This window comes from Choloepus didactylus, chromosome 16, assembly GCF_015220235.1.
Source record: "Choloepus didactylus isolate mChoDid1 chromosome 16, mChoDid1.pri, whole genome shotgun sequence".
Lineage (NCBI taxonomy): Eukaryota > Metazoa > Chordata > Mammalia > Pilosa > Megalonychidae > Choloepus > Choloepus didactylus.
Genome location: NC_051322.1, coordinates 58,898,926 through 58,926,353, shown reverse-complemented (window position 1 = coordinate 58,926,353; position 27,428 = coordinate 58,898,926). Strand labels below are relative to the sequence as shown.

General features: G+C 38.6%; 1 protein-coding gene and 1 pseudogene across 2 annotated transcripts in view; one reads left to right on the top strand and one right to left on the bottom strand.

Annotated features, from left to right (window-relative positions):
• The window catches only part of LOC119511293, a 39,759-nt pseudogene extending 28,119 nt beyond the window's left edge, over nt 1–11,640 (bottom strand).
• A 249-nt stretch (nt 11,641–11,889) lies between these two features.
• The window catches only part of MIB1 (MIB E3 ubiquitin protein ligase 1), a 154,361-nt gene continuing 138,822 nt past the window's right edge, over nt 11,890–27,428 (top strand). Inside the window, exon 1 of one of the 2 annotated variants that reach the window (XM_037805583.1) lies at nt 11,890–12,420. Coding sequence is in view for 1 of the 2 variants with exons in the window: in XM_037805582.1 (XP_037661510.1) it covers nt 12,547–12,775 (229 nt within the window). In the remaining variant the exon portion in view is untranslated. Of the gene's footprint in view, nt 12,776–27,428 lie in introns of both variants that reach the window. The other variant, XM_037805582.1, reaches the window with a different exon arrangement.

Sequence of the window (27,428 nt, the reverse complement as noted above, 5' to 3'; positions counted from 1 at the left end):
TATTTTCTAAACATTTGAGAGTAGGTTGTATATATCCTGCTTCTTGAACACTTAATATTTTCATATACTTTTCTTATGAACAAGGATATTCACTCCAGAAACCAGTTTTGAGTAGGTGCCAAAGTAAGAGAAGACTGCAGCAGGCCCAAGCTGCAGGGCAAGATTTTATGTCACTTGGGCTATATGATCCAGCAGACCTAATGTTGCTGAATTATCTGTGGCAGATGGAGATACCATATGGATCCCCTGACAAATGCTGATAAGATAATCATAGTAAACCTCTAGGGTTTTGGGGTAAAGTTATGCCCTCTTCTGTCAATACATATTTTCCCTTTGAGAAATAGCTCCTGAGTTGTGATTGAGACTAAATGCCTTTTCATGGAACACCAAGTATCCAGGTATCTTAGGAGCCTATTGTGAACTGGGAGTTATCTAATTCATCAGGCTATAAAGTTAGATGTGCAGGACAGGTGCTCTCATCAAGTGGGAATGGTATATATGATGTCATGCTCAAGGAAAATCTTGAAGGCACAAATATGTTGCATGAGTAGGTGTTTCAGATTCCCACAGAACTTCCTGATACATTGCTACTTCTCTCTCAACTTACATGTGTGGCCTTTTGGGGAGGTCCTTATGAGCAACTGACAGAGAAGAAAAACCTTGGGCTTCATTTTTAGATGGTTCTGCACGACACATTGGCACCAGCTGGAAGTGAACTCATATAGCATTATAGCTCCTCCCAGGGATGACCCTGAGAGACAACAGAGAAGGAAACTCCTCCCAGTGGCAAGAACTATGAGCTGTACATCTGGTCATCTATTTTGCTTAGACATAATGGTGGAAAGAGACATGGATCTACACTGATTCATTGGCGACGGCTAAACTTTGGCTGGACTTTTAAAAGAAGAAAAAACTGAAGGATTGATGACAAAATAAAGAAGACAATGGAAGTGGGCCTCTTGGAATGGGCGCAGAATGTGAAGGTATTCATATCCCAAGTGAATGCTTACCAAAAAGTACCCATCATAGAGGGGACTCTTAATTGCAAGGACACAAGATGTCCTATTCTCTGAATGTCAGTCAGCCTCTTTCCCAGCCTCCTGGTGCTTACTCAGTGGGCTTGTGTACATAGCTGCCAAGGTAGGGATGGAGGGTATTCATGGTGTCAAGAACAAGGAGCTCCCCTTATTAAGGATGACCTGACCACTGTCAACACTGAGTTCCCAACCCACCATCAGCAGAGGCCAATGATGAGGCCCCAGGGACAAATAGCCAGCCATCTGGTGGCATGCTAACACACTGAACTCCTCCATTATGAAGTGGATTGCATTTGTCTTCACTAAAATAGACACTTATTTTGGGTATGGATTTTCCTTTCCTTCCCTCAATGCTTCTGCCAACACCACCATCTGTGGACTTACTGAATGTCTCAATTACCATTATGGTATCCATACCAGGCCAACATGACCAAGGGACTCTTTTTTTAAAAAAAAAAATAACAAAGGAGTAGAGCAATAAGCTCATGTCTACAAAATTCACTTACTTGGCCTTACCGAATATTACAACAACCTCTTGAAGACTCAATTATCATAATTCTCTTCAAGGTGCAATGTTATCCTGTAGGATGAAGTACATCCTTTTTTTTTTTTTAAATTACTTAAAACACAGACACACAGAATAAGTAGTACATTTGTCCACGAAGTTCTGGTTATATTTTAACCAGTTTTTCTTAACTAAATTTATCCAGTGAATTATGACATCTTACAGAACTAAAAATTTGAATTTATTTCACCTCTTTTTCCTCAGTTTTTAAAATCAATTTTATTGAGATATATTCACATACCATACAGTCATTCAAAGTGTACAATCAATTGTTCACAGTGCCATCATATAGTTGTGCATAGGATGAGGTATATGCTTTTAACAGGTGACCAATATATGGTGCTTCCATAGTCAGAATAAACAGTTTCAGGAATCAAGGGGTAGATGTGGCTTTTCTCACTATTACACTATTAAATAACCACTGTGGAAACATTTTTTGATTCCTGTCTTAGTTGTCCAGGGCTTCTGTAACAAAGTAACATGAACTTGTTGGTGTGAAAAACCCGGAAAGTTATCTTCTCACAGTTCTGAAGGTTAGAAGTCCAAAGTCAAGGTGTTGACAGGCCATACTTCCTTTGAAGTCTGGAGGGTTCTGGCAGTGGCTGGTAATCCATGAGGCTCCTTGGCTTGTAGCCTAACTCAGTCTCTACCTCCATCCTCACTTGGCCGTCTTTCTCTTTCTCTGTCTCACCTGTTTTCCTATAAGCAGCAAGGAGAAACCAGACTGTACCTTCTGCACTTCCCTGGGAAATCTCTTCAGCAAAGCATCCATGTTCATTGCTTACAGTTCTGCCTTTCCATCGAACACTAAGACAGGAATCATCCAATTTCTCTGCTACTTGATAACAGGGATCCCCTTTCTTCCAGTTTCCAATAACCCATTCATCATTTCCTTCTAAGGCCTCACCAGAAGCACCTTAACACCCTTATGTCTACCAACAGTCTCTTCAAGACAATCTAGGTTTTACTATCAAGTGCCTAAAAATTCTTCCAGTCTCTACCCATTACCCAGTCCAAAGCTATGTCCACATTTTTAAGTCTGTGTTTCAGTAGCACCCCATTTCCCAGTACAAAACACTGTATCAGTCAGGGTTCTCCAGAGAAACAGAACCAACAAGATATAGGTATGTATATACATAGACATGTACATGTTAAAAGATTTATTATAAGGAGTTGGCTCATGTGACTGTGGGGAGTGGTGAGTCCAAATTTCATAAGGCAGGCTGCACTCTGGAAATTTCAGTAAAGGTGATGTTGAAGTCTCGAGGCAGAGATTCTTCTAACCTCTGGAACCCTTGGTTCTTGCTGTTAAGACCTCCAACTGATTGAATGAGGCCCACCCACATTATGGAGAGCCATCTCCTTTACTGATTGTAGATGCTAATCCTAGCTATGAAATATCTCCACAGTAACAACTAGGTGGGCATTTGACTAACAACCTAGCCAGGTTGACACAGAAAATTAACCATCACCATTTCCATTTCCACAACTTTGATTTTTACCTGTTTAAAGGACCTACTTCCCAATGGAGGAACATTTCCTCTAGGGTATATCACAGTGCTTCCACTGAACTGGAGGTTGGACTGCCAATTGAACATTTGGGGTTCTTCATGCCACTGAACCAGCAGACAAAGAAGAGAGTTACTGTACTGACTGGATGACTGATCCCAATTATCAAGTGGAAATGGGATTCCCACTAAGAAAATGGTTATGAAAGGACTGAGTTTGGAATCTGGAGATTCTCTGGGGCATACTTCCGTACATCTATGATCTAGTAAAATGTAACCGTAGACTACAACGACACACTAAGGACTCAGAATGAAGTCCTTCAGGAATGAGGATTTGGACCACCCTCCAGGTACGGAGCATCTATTGGTTGAAGCAGTGGCTGAGGGATGAGGGAACATGGGCTTTCTAGTGGAAGAAGAGGGTTATAAATATCAACTATGGCCTTATGACCAGTAACAGAAATAAGGATGGTAACAGCTATACTTATTTTCTTCCTTTCTTGTTAGGTATATAAAACTGATTATTTTCCTCCTTTCCCTTTCCCCTAGTAGTTTGTGTTGGTGGTTGTTTGAGTCTTCTCTCTTTTTTTTCTTGGTCAGACTAAAAAGGTCTGTCAATTTTGTCGGTAGTTACTAACTTTATAAATTAGTCTTTAGGTTACAGAATTTCAGGTGGGGTTGTGGATAACACATGATATTGTTATTATTCTTGTTATATGGAAGTTTAAGTATGGCAGATTGGTGAGAATCGTGCTGAGTACCTGAAAGAGTGGAATATTCTTGCCAATTGTGGGAGACTGATGGGAGACTGACAGAAGAGTAGAGTTGCCATTTTTTGTTTCCTGCTTCTGATGAGTTTCTGGCAGCCTCTGAGTTCCTAGGCAGGCAGGGCAGTTTCAGCAACTGCAGTGGCAGAGTGTGTCCTGCACTTACTGAGCTCTGGCTTTAGGAGTGGTAGTGACAACAGTGGGTGACTTTGGGCTCCTGCGTTCCTGCAGCTGCAATGAGTGTGGGCTCCTGGCTTATTGCAAACTAGTAGTCATTTTCACATCAGTAGCCTCCATGGCACACTGACCATGGGTCCTAAGTAACACCAGTTTTTCCTTTGCTCCTCTAGTTCTGGAGGGTAGTGTTTTCTAGCACTTGTTAATCTCTTCGTGTTTCTGCAGCCTTTCCAGCCCTTTTGCCACAATTCACTGTATTACATTCCTTCTTTTTGAAATACTTGGAGTGATTTATGTTTTCCTAAGTGGAAACTAACTGACACAATTTTCTTTTGGGGCACACAACCAAACTATATTTCTCCTCCCTTTCAATTAGATGCGGCTGAATTTTAGACCATGGAATGTGACAAAAATGATATATGTCACTTTGGAGCCAAGGCATTTGATAAAAGTGTGTGCCCTCTCTGTACTTTTCCCCCTCCTTTCAGCTAGACCTAGAAAATTTAGGGGATGAAGGAACAGCATGAGTCCCTGAATCACCATGTGCAGTAAAGCTTGGGCTATTATATGAATGGGAAATTAACTTCTATTTTATTTGAACCTACATATATTTTGGGGTCTATTTTTTATAGCAGACAATGTTATTTTAACTAATAAGGTTACTCTTCAAATATTATACTTTTGTATTGTCTGTAAGCAGCCAGAAATTCATTCACAGTAGTAGAGTGTAGGTAGGTAGCAACTTACCTACTTTGTTTTTTGGGCTAGAATTTATTTATTTCATCTTACCTATGGTTGGAATAGCAGCCTTACTAATTTTGAATGACCCTTAATGTTTTTGAATAAACTGAGCAGATAAGAAAACGTGTGTAAACCAACTGGGTTTCAAACTTGATAGACACATGTAAGACATAGTGGTCTCCAAAATGAGGTCTACCTTGGAGGCTACGAATTTAAACATCTAGGGATGTAGAAGATGATCTATCAGCGTGAGGGAAGAAAATATGAAAACTTCCACCTATGTTTTGTATCTAATCCTTTTATAATTTCTATTTTTGAGTATGTTTTGTAACGTGTAACATGGTAGTAAAAATACATAATTTGTACATAAATAAGTGTATATATTAGAAATACATGTTCAAAAAGTTTGTACTGAAAGAATGGATGATCAAAACATTTGGAGATCACTGGTAAGCTGTATTCAGTTAAGGGCATAGGAATAGTCTTACCAACATGATAGTACTGTAAGTTCACATTTGTTAAAGGGATAATGGATAAAAGAGTGTTTAATCTAGAGATGTACACATATCTGGGTGTTTTGGTTTGCTAAAGCTGACAAATGCAATATACCAGCAATGGACTGGCTTTTACAATGGGGGTTTATTAGCTTACAATTTACAGTTCTTAGGCCATGGAAATGTCCAACTCAAGGCATCAACAGGACGATACCTGGACTCTGACGACAGGCTGCCAGCATCTGGGACACCTCTGTCCCATGGGAAGGCACATGGCTGGCATCTGCTGTTCTTTCTTTCCCAGGTTTCACTGCTTTCAGCTTCTGGCTGTTCTGTCTCTCAATTTATCTGGGTGCCTCTCTGAATTTCAACTCTTAGGTTCTGTATGTGTTTTAGCCTCTTATACAGAACTCCAGTAAAAGGATTAAGACCCACCTTGAATGAGGTGGTCACATCTCAATTGAAATAACCTAATCAAAAGGTCCCACCTACAATAGGTCTGCACTCACAGGAATGGATTAAAAGAACATGGCCTTTTCTGGGACACTTAACAGCTTCAAACTACCAGCACACTTCACCCTCTGGACCCCAAAAAGACGTTCTTTCCATATGCAAAATACACTCATTCCATCACAATATCACAAAAGGCTTAAATCATTTCAGTAACAGTATTAAGTACAAAGTCTCATCAAAATCAGTTACAGGTGTTGTGCCGTTTTGTGTGTATTGTGTCCCCCAGAAAAAGCCATGTTCTTTGATGCAGTCTTGTAGGGGCAGATATGTTAGTGGGGATTAAGTTGGAACATTTGGATTATGTTGTTTCCGTGGAAATGTGCCCCACCCAACTGTGGGTGATAACTCTGATTGGATAGTTTCCATGGTCGTGTGGCCCCACCCATTCAGCCTGGGCCTTGGTTAGTTTGCTGGAGTACTATATAAGCGCAGACAGAAGGAGTGAGCTTGCTACAGCTAAGAGGAGCACTTCGAAGAACACACAGGAGCTGAGAAGAGGAGCTGCAGATGAGAGACAGTTTGAAGACAGCCATTGAAAGCAGACTTTTGCTCTGGAGAAGCTAAGAGAGGAAAACGCCCTAAGAGCAACCAAGAGTGACATTTTTGAGGAACTGCAGCCTAGAGAGGAACGTCCTGGGAGAAAGCCATTTTGAAACCAGAACTTTGGAGCAGATTACAGCCATGTGCCTTCCCAGCTAACAGAGGTTTTCCAGACACCATTGGCCATCCTTCAGTGAAGGTACCCGATTATTGACGACTTACCTTTATGACCTTAGGACTGTATTTTTGTAATCAAATAAACCCCTTTTATAAAAGCCAATTCATCTCTGGTGTTTTGCATTCAGGCAGCATTAGCAAACCAGAACAGGTGTAGTCTGTCCTGGGGCAAAATTCCCCTCTGGTTTTGAACCTGTGAAACCTGGAACAAGTTATCTGCTTCCAATATACAAAAGAGGGACAGTCATTGAGTGAATGTTCACATTACCATAGGGAAAAATTGAAAGGAAAACAGGGGTCACTGGACCCAAAGAATTTTGAAAACCTGCAGGCCATACTTCATTAGATTTCATGATCTGAGAGTTGTGTATAGAAAAATATTTTTTTCCTTGGGGCTTGATAGAGCAGCAGTTCCACCTTTCCAAGGACTTACGCAGTGGCCCTGCTCTCTGCAAACACTGGGGTGAGGGCTCCAACATCTCTAAGAATAGGGGTGATGGCTCTGCTCTTGGCTCCACCTTCTTCAAGCATTGGGGCAGCAGCAGAACGCTAGGCCCCATTTTCCTCAAGCATTAGGGTGGCAGCCGGACTGTCCCCAATCTCCAGGAAATGTGTTCCACACTCTCTGAAGCCTGGGCAGCAGCACTCTTCCTGAACAATGGGGTAGAAGACCTGCCCTGTGCAAGCTCTGGGGCAAATTCGCCCTCTCCACGTGCACAGGTGGGTCTGCTCTCCTGACCCGAGGTGCCTTCGCTCCAGACCTTAGCTTCCATGGTTCTGCCTTGGAAGGCATTTTTCCTCCATTCTGTCCCTTTCCTGTCCCTTTTAGTCCTGGCTGGCAGTGGTTCCATTCATACAGATCTCACAAAAAAACTCGTTGCTTTTGCATGTAACACACAGGGGTCCTAACCCTCAGACAATAGGACTTTCCACAAATCCTTCCAGAATAACTGCATTTCCAAACCTGACTCACACTAAGATGGCTGATTGGTTAAATCCTCACATGGGGCACTATTCTCTGGGGACTTGCTGTCTGGAAACTCAGAATTTTCCAAACCATCAACTTCTCATTTCTTTGTACCCAAGACTTCAGTTCTCAGCTTATCCCTTTCATCTTGCCTTTTACTATATGCTGCAAGGAGAAGCCAGGCTGTACTTTCCACATTTAATCTGGAAATCTCTTGGCTAAATATCCAAGCTCCAAGCTCATCACTCTCAAACTCTGCCCTCCATCTGACATGAGGACTCAATTTTGCCAAATTCTATGCCACCTTAAAACAAGGGTCACCTTTCTTCCAGTTTGCAATGACACTGTCATCATTTCTGTCTAAGGCCTCATCGGAAGTAACTTTAGCATCCATATTTTGACCAACAGTCTCTTCAAAGCAATATAGGCCTTTCCTATCAAGCTCTCACAATTCTTCCAGAATCTTCTCTTCTCCAGTTATAAAGCCATTCCAGCATTTTTGGTATCTGCAAATCATAGCACCTGACTTCTGGTACCAAAATCTGTTCTGGTTTGCTAAAGCTGATGAAATGCAATATATCAGAAATGGACCAGCTTTTACAATGGGGATTTATTAGCTTACAAATGTACAGTTCTAAGGTTATGAAAATACCCCAATTAAGGCATCAACAGGATGATACCTTCTCTGAAGACAGGCTGCTGGCATCAAGGTTTCCTCTGTCAGATAGCAAACAAGGCACATGGCTGGTGTCTCATGGTTCTTCTCTCCCAGGTTTCATTGCTTTCAGCTCCTGGCTTCAGTGGCTTTCTCAGCTCCTCTGGTTTTTTTTCCCTATAAGCTGGTTTCATCTCTTATCTTCTCATAAAGGACTCCAGTAAAAGGATTAAACCCACCTTGAATGGATCACATCTCAATTGAATGAACCCAACCAAAAGGTCCCACCCACAATATATCTGTACCCACAGGAATGGACTAAAAGAACATGGCCTTTTCTGGGGTACATAATAGCTTCAAACTACCACACTGGGTTACTGTCGTAGCTCATCTCTGAACTTTCTCTGTAATCCTGGACAAGTTACTAAATCATTCTTGGCTTCATTTTCTTCATCTCAATTATGGGGACTGGGCTAATTTGAGGTTTTCATACTCATGCTCACTGGTACTCTAGAGGTTCTGATGAGTTTTTATAGATCCCTTGCAAAGGCAGGAGGAAGGGAAGACTATAGAAGGCCGCCAGCCTTACTATACAGCTTCATCTAAGATAGCTAGTTCTGTTTGTAGACAAATGTACTGAGTAAGAAAAATGGGTTTGGGAGGAGTGGGGGCCAAAAGAAATAAGAGGAAAGAAAACCACTGGGCTAGGTCATCGTTTAAGATCCCTTTCCATTAAAAAAGGAGTACAGATCTTCATATAAGGGCAAATACAATTCACAATTATTGTAATTAATCTCTGATATTAAAAACAAAAGCCATGTTAATATTAGGCTATGTCATAGTATGCATAAAACCTCTCTGTGAGCCAAGCACAATTAAACACGTTAAAAGCCATTATTCATATATTTGATGTAAAATGCAAGGTGATAAGGGGGATGTGAAATGAAACAAAATAAAGTTTCAGTGGCTGAGAGATTTCAGATGGAGTTGAGAGGTCACTGGTGGACATTCTTATGCACTATATAGATAAAACTTTTTAGGTTTTAATGTATTGGAATAGCTAGCAGTAAATACCTCAAGCTATCAAACTCAAACCCAGTAGCCTGGAGTCTTGAAGATGATTGTATAACAAAGTAGCATATAAGGGGTGATAGTGTGATTGTGAAAACCCTGTGGATCGCACTCAGTTTATCCAGTGTATGGATGGATGAGTAGAAAAATGGGGACAAAAAACTAAATGAAAAATAGGGTGGGGTGGGGGAGATGATTTGGGTGTTGTTTTTTATTTTTATTTTTTTTTCTTATTCTGATTCTTTCTGGTGTAAGGAAAATGTTCAAAAATAAATTGGGGTGATGAATGCATAACTTTATGGTGGTACTGTGAACAGTTGACTGTACACCATGGATGACTGCACGGTATGTGAATATATTTCAATAAAACTGAATTTAATTAAAAAAATCAGATTACAAAAGAAAAATAAGGCTATTTCATTTAAGAACATAGATGCAAAGATCCGAAATAAAATATTAGCTATCCAAATCCGAAGGATCATTAAAAATAATGCATTTCTCAAATAGAGTCGAGAGGCTATCCTGGAGGTTTCTCTTATGAAAGCTCCAGGTAGATATCCCAAATGGCCACAGTATGCCATGCACTTACCAACAGTAGTCCTGAAACACCTAGGTCCCTATCTGAGATTCTATAAAAGATTCACTCACTAAGTTTTATCTCTCAGAAACATAAATCCACCAGAGTGTTCCTATGCCAGAGAAGTCCTAAAACCCGGAGGCAACAGCCTCTTAAAGAACAACAATCCGATATGGCCTCCTTCGCCAAACTGTCAACACCCCCTTCCAATATGGACAGGTTGGGGTGGTTGCTGCCTGGATACCGCTGAAGATCGAGAAAGTGATTAAATGAAAGGAGGGGAAAGCAACAGAGAAGACAGGATTTATCAAAGGATTACAAATACTAAAACTTTATATAAATATATATATATTTAGATGCTAGGGTATTAGAATAGCTAGAAGAAAATACCTGAAATGGCAGAACTGTAACCTATAATTCTTTGAAATTTGCTCTATAGCTATTCATTGAATTGTGCTTTGAAAGTTTTCACCTTTCTGTACATACCCTACATTTCACAATAAGGAAAGAACTGAAACTGTGGAACTGTAACCCATAACATTTTTTGAAATTACCTATATAACTGCTCTCCGAAAGTTAACACCTTTCTGTATATATGTTGTATTTTACAATAATGGAAATAACTGATGTTGTGGAGCTGTGACCCACAACATTCTTTGAGATTTGCTCTCTAACTACTTGTTAAATCATACTTTGAAAGTTATCACTGTTATGTATATACATGTGAAAGTTCACAATAAAAATGCATTAAAAATTAAAAAAAAAAGCAAGGTGACAGTGTTAAGGGTCTCACATCTCAGGTGGCCTCTCCTTGAATCAGTTTACAGTAAACCACAAGTATAACTCTTTAACAGTGGCTATGTTTTATTATAAATAAAAAAAATCATTTTATTGATTCAAATTCTCCTCCAGAGAGACTGCAGGAGATATTGTGGGTTCATTTCCAGAACAACGCAATAAAGCGAGTCACACAAATTTTTTGGTTTCCCAGTGCATATAATAGTTATGTTTACACTATATTGTGGTCTATTAAGTGCGCAATAGCATCATGTCTAAAATAAATGTACATACCTTAATTAAAATGTGACACAGAGACATGATGTGAGCCTGATGTAGGAAAAATGGTGCCAGTAGACTTGCTCATGCAGTGTTGCCACAAACTTTCAATTTGTAAATATGTAGTATCTGGGAAGGCAATAAAATGAGTTATGTACTTGCCATTGCTGCAATATTCCCTCCTACCATAACTCTTAGGGAAAGCAATAGTTTGTGCTAATAATGGTTTAAAACCCTACACACCATACACACCATAATGCCATTTAAGTAGTAGCAGCCAGAAACCACTAGGACAGGCCTTTTATCTTCCTTTCAAGGTTGCATTTTACAGTTAGGCCTGAATTACGTTGTGGGTGGGGGCAGTTACCAACCGGCAAGATACTTATAAACCATCTTTTCCAGGAGTTGGTGTTGTTTGGCGCCTACTTAGCGGCCTGACTCCGCACGAAGCCAAAACAAACCTTCCAAAGGGCTTAAGTCTTGCTGACATCATTCAATACCATTCTGCTCAGTTTAAAAATACATTACTAACCACCCACTCTGGTTTGAAAGGTTTTCGATTTACACATACAAAAATACAGATCATCCTTGATCTGTCCTACGGTCTGTCCTATTCCCTGACCCGTTAAAAAAGGACTAAAACCATATGGAATACCAAATTCACACTCAGTACATCTAGGTACCGTAAAACTTAATGAAACTTCATGACCTCAGCATAGCTACTCATCCTCATTGCCCGCAACATCTCCAGCCTCACTTCCTCCAGCCCCACCTCCAGGCCAGCCAGGCGGAGTTATTTTCCCCGCCTCTTTCCTCAAACCAATGGGCGCGCCGTACCGCTGATTGGCAACTCCTGGGCTCCGCCCCTCTGTCGCCGCGGGGTGGGACTGGGCCTCTAATCCCCTTTTCCGGGCCGTGCACATGCGCAGTTTCATTGGACACTGGATTGACGCTTAGGGATCGGTTTTCTTTGCCTTTCTTTCCCCAGTCGCACGCCTCTCCAAAACCCTTTCCACCCTATTATTGCTGGAGGATTCCCCCTCCTACTCGCTTAGAGAAGGTGCTGTCTTGGGCCTTGGGTGCGTCAGTACCCGGATGTGGAGCCGCTCTCGCCCGGCGGGGACTCTGTGGCTGGGCGGAGCGCGGAGGCGCGCGCGGGGACTGAGAGAAGGGGGTGCCTGGGCTCGGGCGCTCTCCGGACGCCGGGAGGTACCACCGCTGCCCGCAGGGGAGGAGGCGGCGTCGGCGCTCGGGCACCCAGCCCGGAGCGAGGGGCCGGGGGAGGAGAGAGGCCGGCACTCAAGTTTGCTCGCCGCCGCCCCCGCCGCTGCCTCCGGGCCAGCCTCCCCCGGCCCCCCGCGCTCCCCGCGCTCCCAGCTGGCCGATAGCGTGGGCTCCTGGAGACCGTCGCTGTAGCCCGGCCGCGGAGCCCGGAGGAAGCGGGGGAGCCCACGCCCTCGCCCCCCTCCCCTCGAGCCGCGGCGGTGCCGGCTCCAGTCCGAGCAGGGGTTGCAGCGGCGGCGGCGACGGCTGCGGAGCGGCTCTGGGCTCCGCGGGGAGCGCGCCGCCGCCCCGGTGAGCTATTCTCAGGTACCGCGGGGTTCGCTGCCGCCCCCGCCGGCGCTTAGAGTCCGACCTGGGCCCAGCTCGCTCACGGGTCCCCCAGCGGCAGCAGCGGCGGAGCCCACCGCCCGGGCCCCGATGAGTAACTCCCGCAATAACCGGGTGATGGTGGAAGGGGTCGGGGCCCGGGTAGTGCGCGGCCCGGACTGGAAGTGGGGGAAGCAGGACGGTGGCGAGGGCCATGTGGGCACCGTCCGGAGCTTCGAGAGCCCCGAGGAGGTGGTGGTGGTGTGGGACAACGGCACCGCCGCCAACTACCGCTGCTCCGGGGCCTACGACCTGCGTATCCTGGACAGCGCGCCCACCGGTAAGCTGCGGCCGTCTGGCGGAAGCCTGAGCGCGTGGGGGAAGGGGCGACGGGGCAGGGCGTCGGCATCGCGGGTGCGAGGTTGGGGGTGGAACGCTTCGCCAGCTGCGCCCCGCCGGAGTGAGCGGAAACGGAAAGATCCAGAAGGAATTTTAGGCACAATACCTGGGAAACAAAAACTTGCAGAAGAGACCAAAAGACCTCCGCAAGGGAAATGGTGGCAGCATCATCATCGGGATGCATTCAGTCTTGAAAGGGACAAAGCACCGGGAAGACTGCAAACGCTGTCCCACCCCCATGCCCTCCTCCAGGGAAGGGATCTGGAGACTAATAAGCATTGAAATTAATCAGCCACCAAGTGATAACTGTCTGAAGGGAGGCTTCCCGTGCCATATGGTGCTCACTTGACCGGTTACAATCGCCGAGAGGCCGTTGATACCTAAGATTTGTTGTGAAAGCTTTAAAAAAAAAACAAAAACAAACCTGTAGCACATGATGACTTATAGAATGACTTGGTGAACTTGGGACACTGTGTAATTATTTTTCATCTTAGTTGTTTAATTTTATATCCTTATATCAGAGTAAAGCAGTTTAAGCTGTTGAACCATTTTTTGTGGGAGATAGGCAAAGAGAACTCCAGATAGTCCTTTTTTAACATCCTGTCTCATATTTAAGATATCAGAGAATTATCCATTCACCCATCAGTGAATCAGTGTCCTTGATTCTCTAAATTTTAGGGGTCTGTGTGCTATTGACTACAATTTTTATATGTTAAAATGAAGGCTAGTTTTCACAACATAAATATCTAGTTTATTTTAATCGAATTCATTTTCAAATAGATTTACCTTTAGTAGTCTATTCAGTAGAAAATAGATCATATTCAGTAGAAAATAGATCAAATTTAAAGTTTGATGCTTTTCAGAATGCCTAATTTAGTTGCTTCTGAGGCATTATGATTGTGTGACATAGTTAACCAATCTTGAAATGGGTTCATAGTTATTGTCAGCAGGAATAAGTTGTGAAGGAAATTAACACAAGCCAACTCAGATTTTGAAAAGATAATTAATAAATTTGTATTTCTTTTATAACCAACTTTTTAAACGTTGAAAAAGGTGTATGTGCATGGCCAAAAGAAAAAAAAAGATGCAACAGAACCAAAGGGGCAGCTTTGGTTACCAGTTTCTTGTGTATTCTTGAAGAATAATTATGCATTGCAAGCATATATATGAATATACTGTAAATCTACTCCCTTTTAAAAGCACAAATGGTAATAAACTGTATTCACTCTTCTGCACTGTTGTTTCACTTAACACAAATTGGTGATTGTTCCATGTTAGCACATATAGGTCTACCTTATTCTTTTGTGGCTGTGTAGTAGTCCTGGAACTGGATATATTGGTTTATTTTACTAATACTTTGTTGATGGGCATTTATGTTGCTTCAGGTCTTTATAAACAATGAGGCAGTGAATATATCCTTATATGGATGTCCTTGTGCCAGTGTGTTGAGTACTTCTGAAGAAGTGGAATTGCAGCCTCAAAGGGTACACATTTAAAATGTTGATATATGTTGATTAACTGCCCTCTGAAGGCATTTTATCAATTTACTGTCCTAGCAGCAGTGTATGTGGCATTTGTTACCATGCTATCATAAGCTAATGTCTGGCCACAACTAAAGCATTTGGACGAGTTCTTGGGGTTGGTAATTGTGTAGGTTTATAGGGAAATTTAAATGTTCTTCTAGGGTGAATAAAGTAACAGATCCCGTACTGCTGTGCTTTTGAAGGGACATCTCTGTTGTCTTTATGTTTCCTAATATAGACTATATTTTTTTGTCATATTAATAGTTTCATTATCTTAATATAAAAGCATAATTGTCTTAGAATCTTAGTTTAATTTACAAGATAATTTTCCGCATTATATGTTGTATTCATCTTGTTCATCTGATTCTTTTAGCAAACATTTTTAAAGCACTTCTTGATGCAGGATAGCCATCCTCCATATGAAATGCTTGTCAAAAATTTACTTTGATTTCTGTGGTTTAATTTCTTCAGCTTGGATTTTTGTTTTTGATTTTTTTTTCCCCCCAGAATCAAACAAATCACAAGTTCTTGGCTCAGGTTTTGCCTCAGGGCTGTAATACTACTTTCAGTTTTTTTTTGTTTTTTTTTTCCCTCTTCCTTTTTCTCTTCAAAATATTTAGTAATTGGTGTCCATTGTCATTTCAAAATATTTAGTAATTGGTGTCCATTGTCATTTTATTTCATTTTGCAAGATTTACTCAATGATTATATGCAGTACTTTCCTCTATCGTACTTGATATTTATTTGCAGAATATTAAAATTTAAAAATTTTTTAACTTTGCATTTTGAAATAATTTCACACTTTCAAAAAAAATTGTGAAACTAGTAAAAAGAGTTCCCTTTGGCCTTTCACCCGTCCTGTTCAAATGTTACCATTTTACAATTATCAAATCCATAAAATTAACATTAGTATAAAGCTATAAATTAATATATTATAGACTATATTCAAATTTCACCATTTGTCCTATGAGTGGCCTTTTTCTGGTCCAGGACCTAATCTAGGATCACATGTTGCATTTAGTTGTCATGTCTTAGTCTCCTCCGATCTGGGACAGTTCCTCAGTTTCTTTGTCTTTCAAGACCTTGACACTTCTAAAGAGTACTGACCAATAATTTGATAGAATATCTCACAAATTGGGTTTGTCTGTTCCCTATGATTGAATTTAGGTGATGTATTTTTGGCTTCAATACCATAGGAATGATGTTTTACCCTTAGTGCATCATATCAGGAGGTATAAGAGAGTAATATGTTTCATTAACAATGATAACTTGGCTAAGTCACCAGCAGTTTTACCCACCATTGTTTTTTGTATTATCAGTGCAAAGGCAACATGAAAAAGGCAAATAATATTTTAGTATTATTAGGGAAATACTTTTGATCCAGGAAGTCCCTGAAAGGATCTTGGGAATTTCCTTAAGGGATTCAAGGACCACACTTTGGAAATCACTGCCCTAGAGTCTCTTTTACTGAGCACAAAAAGGTTGACAGAGAATGCTCATAGGAGTGTTGTATGTAAAGCAAAACATGGGAAAAACTTAAATGTCCATTAACAGGAGGATGGATAAATGAATGCTTAGTGAATATATATTTTTCTTTTTGGATGAGTGCATTTGTATAGTAGACTTGTACAGAAGAGGAGATTAATGGTAAGCAAATAAAGCAAGTGGCAAAAGAAAATCTATGATATGTTAAAATGTAAAATAATATTGTATATTGTTAAGGGCAGGGTTTCTCAAACTTGGCACTATTGAAATTTTTTGTTTTGTTGTGGAGGGATGTTGTGTGCATTGTAGCTTTTTAGCAGCATCACTGGCGTCTACCCACTAGATGCTGTATACCTCTCTGCCCAGTCATGACAACCAAAATCATCTCCAGACATTGCCAGATGTTCTCTGGGGTGCAAAGTTGTCCCCATTTGAGACTCTGGTTTAGAAATAAGTACGTGTGGTGAAAGTATATAAACACATGGTAATGATGAATACCAAATTCAAGGGAATGTGTAATTTTAAGCTGAAGGGAGTAGAGTGCACTTAGGGGCAGTACATCAGGAGCTTTAACTATTTTGGGAATGTTTTATGTCTTAGGCTGGGTAGTGGGTGCATAGGCATTTGTTATGTTTTTATACGTTTTTTTTGTGTTTGAAATATATCAAAGTTAATTTTGAAGATGTTATCTTATGCTAATCACCAGGAGGAGAACTAAGGTTGCTTTTGATTATTCATTCTTGTGCCCTACTTACATTCACATTGTGTGAACAGAAAATGTATTGAAGTATATTTGGGAATTAAGAAATCGGTAACTTTTAACATACAATTTTGTGAAACTTTTCAGAGAATTAAGGATTCCAGAGTGGTTGGATCTTGGTGAATCTTTCTGATCTCTTACCACATGGTGGAAATTTGTCTAGGAGTTGTATGTGGGCTCCATAATTCTTTGACGTTTGAGCTTTATTTTTTTCTTTCAGGAGACACCTGATATGTTCGAATTTATGGTCCAAGGTATTTAAACCTTGCGAAGAGGAGTGTTAAGCATATATATGAATAATGTAGCTACCTATCTCATATCCAGATAAATCTGGCCAATTTGTAAAGAGCAAGAAGACTGGAAATATGTATGTTACTACTTAATTACTTTGGAATTTATTTTGTGAAGTCTGTTTTAAAGTATGTATAGTTGACCTTTTATCACTTAGGGATGGGTTTCATTGGATTTGGGGAAAAATATGTTTCTACTTAGGACTGTTTTGTGGTCACTTAACTACAGTGCTATACTGTTACCAGAGACAGTGAGTGGGGAAAATGAATTTGGATTTCCTATTAAGTTTCTTTGTACAGTGCTGGGTATGATGACAAAAAAATTGTAGATAATTGGATTTACTCAAAACTAGCTTCAAATCACAGTTGGCCCAAGCTGTTCTGGGGGTAGTTCTTTGTCCTCTTTGATCACTCCTAGCGAAGAATTTTCCAGGTCACATGAGGGAAAACTCCTCAAATGTTTGCACTTAGTTGAAAGTTTAAAAATGCTGACCCTGGATAAAAAATATAAAATGGGTTATTAACTCTCAGCTCTTCCTTTTCTGAGGCCCCCTATTCTCTTCTGATCTATTTTTAGTACTATAGGAGAAAAGGGTATTGTTAGGGGCAGAACCTTAGGAAAAAACAGGACTTGTGGGAGCAGTATTTGGGTAATAGGATGCCTGATCTGGAAAGGTTGAGGAAATAGCATAAGAGGTGTCTTACTAGTGGCAGCTGTTTGATTTTCCTACAGAGCCTGTTTTACAGAATTCTATAAAATGTCTTTCTCTTTTTAGCTCCATCTTCTGAAACAATTTTTTTTTTTAATTATAAAATTACATCTAGTTCTTAGTCCCTGTAACCCACAGCTTGGTTGAGTTAAGGATCTCAAGAAATGAACTAGTAGATCCTTACGGCAGTGCTTCTTCAAACTTGAGTAAGCATATGTATCGTCTGGGGACCTTTTAAAAATGCAGATTCTGAGTCAGTCGGTCTGGAATTCAGAGTAGAGTATTTCTACAAATTTTCCTAGTGTTGCAGATGTTGCTGGTCTGTGGACACACTTTGACTGACAGGATTCTAAGTGGCTTGTCTGCTTGAGATGTCCAGGCTCTGTTTTCTCCTTTTTCCTTCAGCGGATACCAAGCCTGATTGTTTGCTAGTAATACATGTTTTCAGTTTTAGAGACTGGCATTATTGGGCAGAGAGAAGAGAACAGCATGTGCAACTGAATAAAGGAACATGTAACAGTTTTCTAATATATGTATTTTTTTGCAAATATAATGCTACCTTAATATATTTCTGGTTCTATAATCTATCAACTTATCCCTCTGATTAGATTAGATGTATCTTTTTGCCTGTGTTCCCAGGTGGCCACCCACAGGGTCTCTGCTCAGCCCTCCTTAATTGTTAACCCCTGTGATTCCAATGGGCTGATGCTTTCGTCTATTAAAGCAAGGTGTTGTAATTTTCTTTTGCACTAGATTATTATTTTGAGGGGAAGAAGTATACATATGTGTGTGTGTGTCTTATACCCCTGTATCTCTGTCTCCATCTTCTAACATTGTCATAGCTCTGAGTGAAGGTTTTCTGAATAAAGTACAGATTGCCCTGTATGCTTTTTAGAGAGCTTTTGTCTCTTGATCTGAGGTTAGGTAGGTACAGATAAAACAGATAAAAGTAAACAGGTTCAGAGAGATTAAGAAACGTGTCCAGTCACATAGCTGGTGAATGGCAGCTATAGGGATAAACAGCCTGCATATTGCTCTTCTGTCATTCTCTCTTCTACTTATAGTACAGTAAAGGATCACCATTTATAATACTTTTTCTTTGGGAAAACTGATTATGAAATTTAAATAGCCAACCTAGAAATGAAGTTTTGGTGGTAAATACTATCTCTTGTAAATTGAAAAGTGCTTTTTAAAAAATCCTTTCCTGATTTTTATTTTCTCTTAATGATTTTAGCTGATTAAGCTATTTAAAAAGGCATTTCTATAATACAAGTGCTCATATTTATTATAAAAATTTGGAGACAACTAAAAGTATAAAGAAGAAAAAAAGTTGCCCTTAATTTTGTTGCCCAGAGACAACTATTTTGGTATATTTTCTTTCAGTTTCTTTACAATGCATATTTTGTACAGTTGAGATTTTACTATATATAAAGCTTTTTATAAATGCTTTTTTCCACTTGACATATATGTTTTCTTTTTAAATAATTTATTATGTACTCCTTATATGGTCAAATAAGGTAACGGTTATTTTTATGCCTTAAACTTATTCATACAGAGAAATGTATATGTACTCCCAATCTTTCTCTCCCCAAAAGTATATAATACATATGGTTCTTCAGCTTTTTTTTTTTTTTTTCACTTTTTTGTCTTGGCTGTCTCTTTATTTCAGCACATAAGAATCTTACTCTTATTAGGTGCATAGTTTCTAATAGGTACAACATATTTTACTTACCTATTATCCTTTTGATGGACATTTGGATTATTCCATTTTTTCCCCTTTTTTAATCACTTTAAACATTGCAGTAGTACACAAACAGCCATGTGTTGTGTGTGTGCATGCATGTGTGTATCTGTCTTTGTATACTTATTTTTAGTTTCTCTGTTAGTTTGTTGTAGTAATGTCTCTTGTATGTGATATGGCTAGATTCTGTCTTCACTGACCTTGAGAATCTGCTTTTTCATAGTGGAACTTATGTTGTTCATGTTTGTTGTGATTATTAATAGTTTTTTCTTGTTAATGCTAGGTTTTTCTAATTTTTCGTGTCTTCCTTTGTATTTTTTTTTTTCCCCATTGGTTTGGAAATTTTATGTCCTTTTTTTCAGTTCTCCTAATAGTTAGCTTTTAATATTTAACAAATTGAAAAATTAGTTTTCTATGTGAGTAGAAAGTTGCACAGTCTCTTTACTCTCCCCTGTTCCATACTTCTACCTTTTTACATTACTCTGGTTTTATGATAATTACCTGGAGAATTAGTCCCAAAGCATTGTTTGCACTTTTTTCCCTTAGTAAATATGCGATCCTTTTTATGTTTTGAGATTTGCTCTTAAGAGTGCATTAAACTGAACAGTCACATTAATTATTAATTGGATTTTAAATTATAGTGATTTCTTATTACTGTTTCTTACATCCCACATCTTTCCCTTTCTTCACATTTTGTTTTGCTGGAAAAGTACATTTTCCTTTTCTTTTGAGAAAGAGTAAGTAGTTGGAGTCCTTGCAGTCCTGAAAGTTGCTGTATTTCAGCATGCTGACCCTCCCTCCCCACCCTGAATTTGACTCATAATTTGGTTGTGTATCTAATTGTAGTTTCAAAATCTTTTTCTCTCAAAACTAGCTCACTGTTGTATTAACTTCTAGCATTTAGTATTGAAGATGAGATGTCTTACGCTAGTCCGTGGTATGGTTATTTGATTAACTTAATTAATGTAACGCTATTATTGAACATTAATGGTTTTTCAGTGTGTAAAAAGTAGTTTATTATGTAATTGTATTTGACCGTCTGTAAGAAAATATAACAGTCCCATGAAAGTTTGCTGTCAAAGCAAGTAAGTGAACTACATAGGAGACTGTCAGATCCTCCTGCTCCAGCTGGTCAGCCTTTGCTGTCATGGTATTGTTTTTTTTTTTTTTTTTACTTTACTTGGGCCCTTAATCTTTTACAGTCTCTTTGTTCCAAACACATCAGTTCAAAGACTCTTGAAACCAAGCTCTGTTCTTGGCAGAAGATACGACATTGTCTTTTCTACTCAACTATCAGATCTTGCCCAGTATTCAGATTACTGAAATCTCACCACTTTTGTAAAGCTTCTTTTGTTTTATAAGGAAAGGTAAGGTGGCCTATTAATATTTATTTTTGTATATTTGTGGTTGGGGCAACATAGATAACTAAATTAGCTGGGTGGGGAGAAAATTTCAGTTAGTTAGAATTGGGCCAGCTGTTTTTCTCCTTTATGAAATAAATGGATTAGATAAATTTAAAAATAATTTTTCCTCTAGCTTTGAAAATTTGATTTGATGTTCACAAAGCTAACTCACAGGTAATCTGGGAAATGTAAATTAAAAGAAGATACCTTTTCATCCCAATCAGGTTGATAAAAATTGAAAGTCTAATAATGCTATGTATTGATGAAGAATGTGAGGATATCAGGACTTGCAGGCTATTGGTAGGAGAGAATATTGGTACAACCACTTTAAGGAGCAATTTGGCAACATCTTGTAAACTTAAAAAATGCACATGTCCTGCAACTCAGAAAATGCACTTACATATGTTTGACCATGAGATTCTCAGGCACATATCCATAAAGAGATATGTATAAAGAAATTCATTGGAGTACTGTTGATAATAGCAATAGTTTAGAAACTACTGAAAGTTTATACGTAGGGTAATGAGTATATTATTTTACTGTCATACAATAAAATTTTACTTAGTTAAAATGAAAAAATTAGCTCTGTATTTGCCAAATATATGCTGAGTGATAAAGCAAGTTTCAAAGGCATACTGAAAATACTATGCTGCTTATGTAAATTTTGAAAAGATTAGTTTTCATTTTTTTGACCACTGAAGTGTGATGCAAATTTTTTTGTCTTCCCAGATTATATTCCTTGGCTACAAAGCTGAAATAAAATCCTGCATCTTACTGAGTTCTTGAGAGTTTTTGTTTGTTTGTTTTCAGTCATTACTTTTGGTTTTCTGTTATGATAATAGAATGAAATATTGGTTCAGGCTTTGTAGAAGACATCTTCAGTGGTGTGTGATGTCCTATACATTTAAGAGAATACTTTTTGTATATTTGACTGGAAAGAATGCCTATACGGTTACAAATTTATAGGAGCTATGAGTTATAATATGTATATAATATATGAAAATTGTCAAAATTTTCATAAAATTTTAAAAATCAAGCTTTTCACAGATCAGGTTTGTATAAAGTCTGTAGTAAGAAAAGTACAAGGGAATGTATGTCTTAATTTTGAATGATTTTCTTCACAATTACACAGTTGTTTTTAGTGAGTGATTTGATTGTATAACCAGTATACCTATGTATACTTGACTTCAGAGGATCTGTACATAGAAATCATGCAGCTTAACACTCCTTTTAGAGGAGTAAAACTCACTCACTAATGTCTGCAAGTGTGTGTACTAATAATATAACAATAAGATGAATTAATATTATTTAGCACTATTCTGAAACTTTACATGAATTACTGCACTTAATTCTCAATTTATAAGAATCTTATGAGGAATAGATTTTATTATTAACACCATTTAGTACATGAAGACACTGAAGCTTGAAGAGGTTAGGTCCTTTGAGCCAGTGGTTTATAAACTTAAAATGACTTATTCCAGGAATGTTCATCTTAACAGTAATAATTGTGCATATGCTTTCATAAATGTATATTCATATATCATATATAACTATGATTGTAAAATATATTATATACATTGTAAAATATGCACAAAAATAGAAATTTAAGAACTTTCTTTTTCTCATCCAATATATTCCTTTTTTTCCAAATGAGAGCAATATGATTGCTTTTTATTTTTGAGAATATTGGTTTGTGTTGTTAGCAAGTCAAGGCTGATTCTAAGTGCAGTTTATTTCAATTTTTGGTTTTACTGGCTGCTCTAGGTAAAAAGGAGACCTCACCAAGATAATAGATCTGAAGGGAAGAAGTGCATTTTTGTTGTGTGTATGCTGGTTAAGTGTTTGCCTCCTGGCTTCAAACCTACCCTCAGTACTGTCCCTGGTGCTGAGACTTGAATTCTGTACACATTTCTTTTGCCAGCGGGATCCCTTTTGGCTCTTTCCGGAAGCCTGGAGGGAGAGAAGGAATTTGCTGTTTCCTGTCTGTTCACTCTTCCTGCGAGTGTCACCCCAGCACAAAGAGTTTATTCCAGTATCAGTATTTGATTCCAGTTTGCATATTTCAGTACCACTAGAACCTGCAGCAGTGTGCCCCACTCAGAGGCAACGGCACCAACTACTATTATTTTTTAAAAGAAAAGCATGGAACTCTTCCTTAACTTTAGCTCTTTTAAGCACTTTGTCACAGGGTAATCAGCAAAACTTTTAAAAATATCATTAGGGTACAAGCCATAATCTCTTTAACTAGGCATGTCTTCATATGCCAGAAGTGAATAGCAGTGAGGGTCTTTGTCCCTCCATGTCCTCAGACTCCCACTTACCCTCAGTATATCTGTGTTCCATGTGTGGCATGTGATTATAGCGACCCAGTGAGGGTGTTAGTGTCAATTTACTAATTTACAGTTAGTAAAACTTATATTTTTAGGTAAAAGGTAAATATAAAAGTAGAAGTTTCAATGGAAGTCCTCAAGCTTTTATACAGAACGCTTGAGGTTGAGTTTATAAACGTTCAGATTTGACAATTGTAATATGGTCTGTTTGACACATAGACCATAACACCTACAGTGGGGTCCAGAACAGTATCCTTTAATCAAGTACATGAATTTTTTTACAATGAAGCATATGAATAGTTAGACAAAGGAGCTAGATGATGACAACATATGTTTTATAGCTTCTTGATTGTTTGGGTCAAGGTTTTACCATTAGATGAGTTTGCTACTGGCACAAAAGTTTTTTGGATTTCGGAATTACAGATGAGGGATAGTGAATTCATATTTTCTCTTGTGCTTCAAAGAATCATCATCTTTCAGGGTTATCTACCTCACTTTGGAAACCATTGCTCTATAAGTCACCAATCAGGAGCTTATGTATATTAAGTACCTCTAGTAAAATGGCTTTTTAAGAATTTTCTTTCTCAACCTCCTAAACCCATTTCTTTACTCACATACATTCATAAGTCCATACATAATTTGGCTTGTCTCTTGCCATCCTGTATGGTGATAGGGTTGTGGAGAGGAAACCATCTCCTCAGGTGGAGCTAGAAACACAGCAACACTTTTTTTTTTTGTTTTGTTTCATTGATTGAATCCTTTATTAATAACTTACAAAGTAATGTTATAAAGGAAACAGCCTTGCTGAGCAACTGATTTAATTATCACTTTTTATAAGGGGAACTGACAACAATTTCAGATTTTTGATTAAGCGTTAAAAATCTTATGAAATGGTTGCTAACATGACCACAGACATAGGGGACTGGTTGTTTGATGGGTTGAGCCCTCTACCATAAGTTTTACCCTTGGGAAGACGGTTGCTGCAAAGGAGAGGCTAGGCCTCCCTGTATTTGTGCCTAAGAGTCTCCTCCTGAATGCCTCTTTGTTGCTCAGATGTGGCCCTCTCTCTCTGGCTAAGCCAACTTGAAAGGTGAAATCACTGCCCTCCCCCCTACGTGGGATCAGACACCCAGGGAAGTGAATCTCCCTGGCAACGTGGAATATGACTCCCGGGGAGGAATGTAGACCCGGCATCGTGGGATGGAGAACATCTTCTTGACCAAAAGGGGGATGTGAAAGGAAATGAAATAAGCTTCAGTGGCAGAGAGATTCCAAAACGAGCCGAGAGATCACTCTGGAGGGCACTCTTACGCACACTTTAGACAACCTTTTTTAGGTTCTAAAGAATTGGGGTAGCTGGTGGTGGATACCTGAAACTATTAAACTACAACCCAGAACCCATGAATCTCGAAGACAGTTGTATAAAAATGTAGCTTATGAGGGGTGACAGTGGGATTGGGAATGCCATAAGGACCAAACTCCACTTTGTCTAGTTTATGGATGGATGTGTAGAAAAGTAGGGGAAGCAAACAAACAGACAAAGGTACCCAGTGTTCTTTTTTACTTCAATTGCTCTTTTTCACTCTAATTATTATTCTTGTTATTTTTGTGTGTGTGCTAATGAAGGTGTCAGGGATTGATTTAGGTGATGAATGTACAACTATGTAATGGTACTGTAAACAATCGAAAGTACAATTTGTTTTGTATGACTGCGTGGTATGTGAATATATCTCAATAAAATGATGATTAAAAAAAAAATCTTATGAAAACACAGAGGATCACAACAGTACTGTAGAACAATTGTTAGTTACCTTCAGCATGCAGGTAACTTTTATATACTTTGATTGCAAACTTTAAAATTTATGTGATGCTACTCATGCTGCTTTTGCAAAATTAAAAAAAAAAAGATTGTCATAAAAGCTGGCATCCAGAAATAAATAAAATATCAATGTTATGATCAGATTTTCTTTAGAGTTTGAAAAATGTGTTCTTATAATCTCAACGTAAGATCTAATAGCCTGAAAGAAGAGTTAAGCAGTAGTGACTAGGAAGGACAGAGTGTTCCTAGAAGACAAATTAGAGTTGCCACCTCCGCATCACAGCAACACTTTTTATTGTATTTCATTGTATGCCACAGATTAGCTTGTATGTAGAGAAGCAGGTTCTTGTGAAGTAGTGTGGTACCTAAATTATCTTTAAAACTTTGCTTCTGAGGGAAAATGGGTTCCGAATTCTAAAATGGATTATAAATGAACCCATGGAACACAATTAAGATAAGGCAGAGTTTAAGTTAGTGGAGGATAGAAATGTTATAGATAATGGAAAACAGCAGATAGTCCAGACATTCTTTTTTTTTTTTTTTAAATCTTGAAAACTTTTTATTTCTTAAAGATAGTTTTGGTGTATGAATTGATTAACTCATTCTCTTCAATCTACCGTTTCTACCTTTGATGACACAGTTATCTCATATCTGTCTAATGATACTCATTAACCACTTGTGACAGCTATCATTCTGAGTGTGAAAGGGCAGTAGGTGTCCTGTTTTTTTTTTTTTTAAATATTCATTTTATTGAGATATATTCACGTACCATGCAGCCAGACATTCATTTTTGACTTTAGAATGCTTTTTTCTTTTTTTTAAAGGCAAACTTACCTTTTAAAAATTTTCTTTTGTTAGAATTATATTCTCTGAGCACATTCATGTGAGTATTTGTTTTTCTCCAAGGGCGGATTTATCTTCTTGAAGACAATTTTGTTCTTAAAAAATAATTGGATTGGAAACATTTTAATATTTTAAAAATATTATTTTGGTTTCTAGGAAGTTTGCAGGGTTAGTGAAAATAAATTCTGAGACTTGGAATCTACTATTTTACATTATGGTCCCTTTCTCTCCGTTCTCCCCCAGTCACTTCATGGGGTAGTGGAAAAGGTACTGGCTTAGGAGTCAGGGAATCAAGGTATTTATTCATTCTAGGTTTTACCAACTGGATGTGTTAACTAGGGAAATAGACTAACAGTGGCACTCCAGTCAAGTGTCAGGTACTATACAAACCTTTTACACGCTTGAGCTCCCTTAATACTCATAAAAATGTTTGGTAGGCTTCATTTTACTGATGAGAAAGCAGACCATGAGAAATGAACTAACTTGCTCAAGATTTCACAAGTAATGAGTTGAGAGTAGGGATACAAATCCGGGTCTATCAGTCTTTGTTTTTTCCTACTTTATGTTAGTTTCTTTGAGTCTTAATTCTTCACTTGTAAAATGAGATTGAACTAGATCAAGGTACACCAGTGTTCTGCTCCTGAAGTCAAATAATGAGTCTTCTACCACTTAGCAGGAAAAAAGATTAAAGTGGATAAAATTCTTAATTTTATGTTTTGTCTAATTAATTTCCTACGCATATGTAACAAATGCTAAGTAACAAACAAATGTATTCCTAAAAGTACCAATTGCATGTCTAGTGGGACAACTTGTTTTCTTTTGTTTGGACTGTGCTGTATGGTTGTGATTTTATTATGCATGCCTATATTAAAGTAGAGGAGCAGAGGCTGCAAAAATAGATGAAAGACTAACTTGTCCAAAAGAAGAGAAATGCTGAGGGAAGTTGTAGACTTTGGATGAGACACCTTCAAAGATATTTTCTTAATGCATAATAGTTCATTGAAAGTAGATGGTATTTGTCAATAATGAAATTAACTAAAAATGGATGTATTTTTAGTTTTAAAAATATATTTGAGACTTACTTAAATAGTACAATAGGATTTAATAACTTATATTTTGGATCTAGTAGGTTGAATGGAGAACATCATGCCCTAGATAAGTAATTATTCTTCAAATAGGATCAGAGCTAAGTAGGGAAAAACCCTGGTAGAGTGGAGAGCTTCAGAGGCCAAGCTTTGTAATCTGACTCGAGTTTGAATGTGAGCCTGTCACCATCTCTGTGACTTTAGGCAAGTTGCTTCTCTGAGCTTTCTTCACCTATAAAATAGGCATAATTATGTCCACCTTTTAGGATTGTTGCGGATGATTAAATGTAAAAAAAATGTATGTTTAAGCACTGAGCTTGGTACTAAAAAATAATGGCTAGTATTATAAACAATAACAATCCTACTTTCATTAATTTAGTATTTCTCAAGAGTAAGAGATGAGGACTGTACCAACCAGCTGGCAGGTTATAAAAGCTTGACCCTCATTAGGAATTTTAATTACATTTGAGACAATTTCTAAATCAGTTAAGTGATTGGACAGTTTAGGGACAATAAGATGCATACTTTAGTTGGTTAATTCTCTTTAATCTTTGTAATACATTTTGTCACATTTGATTTGGGGTTAAAGTTGAATGAATCCATAA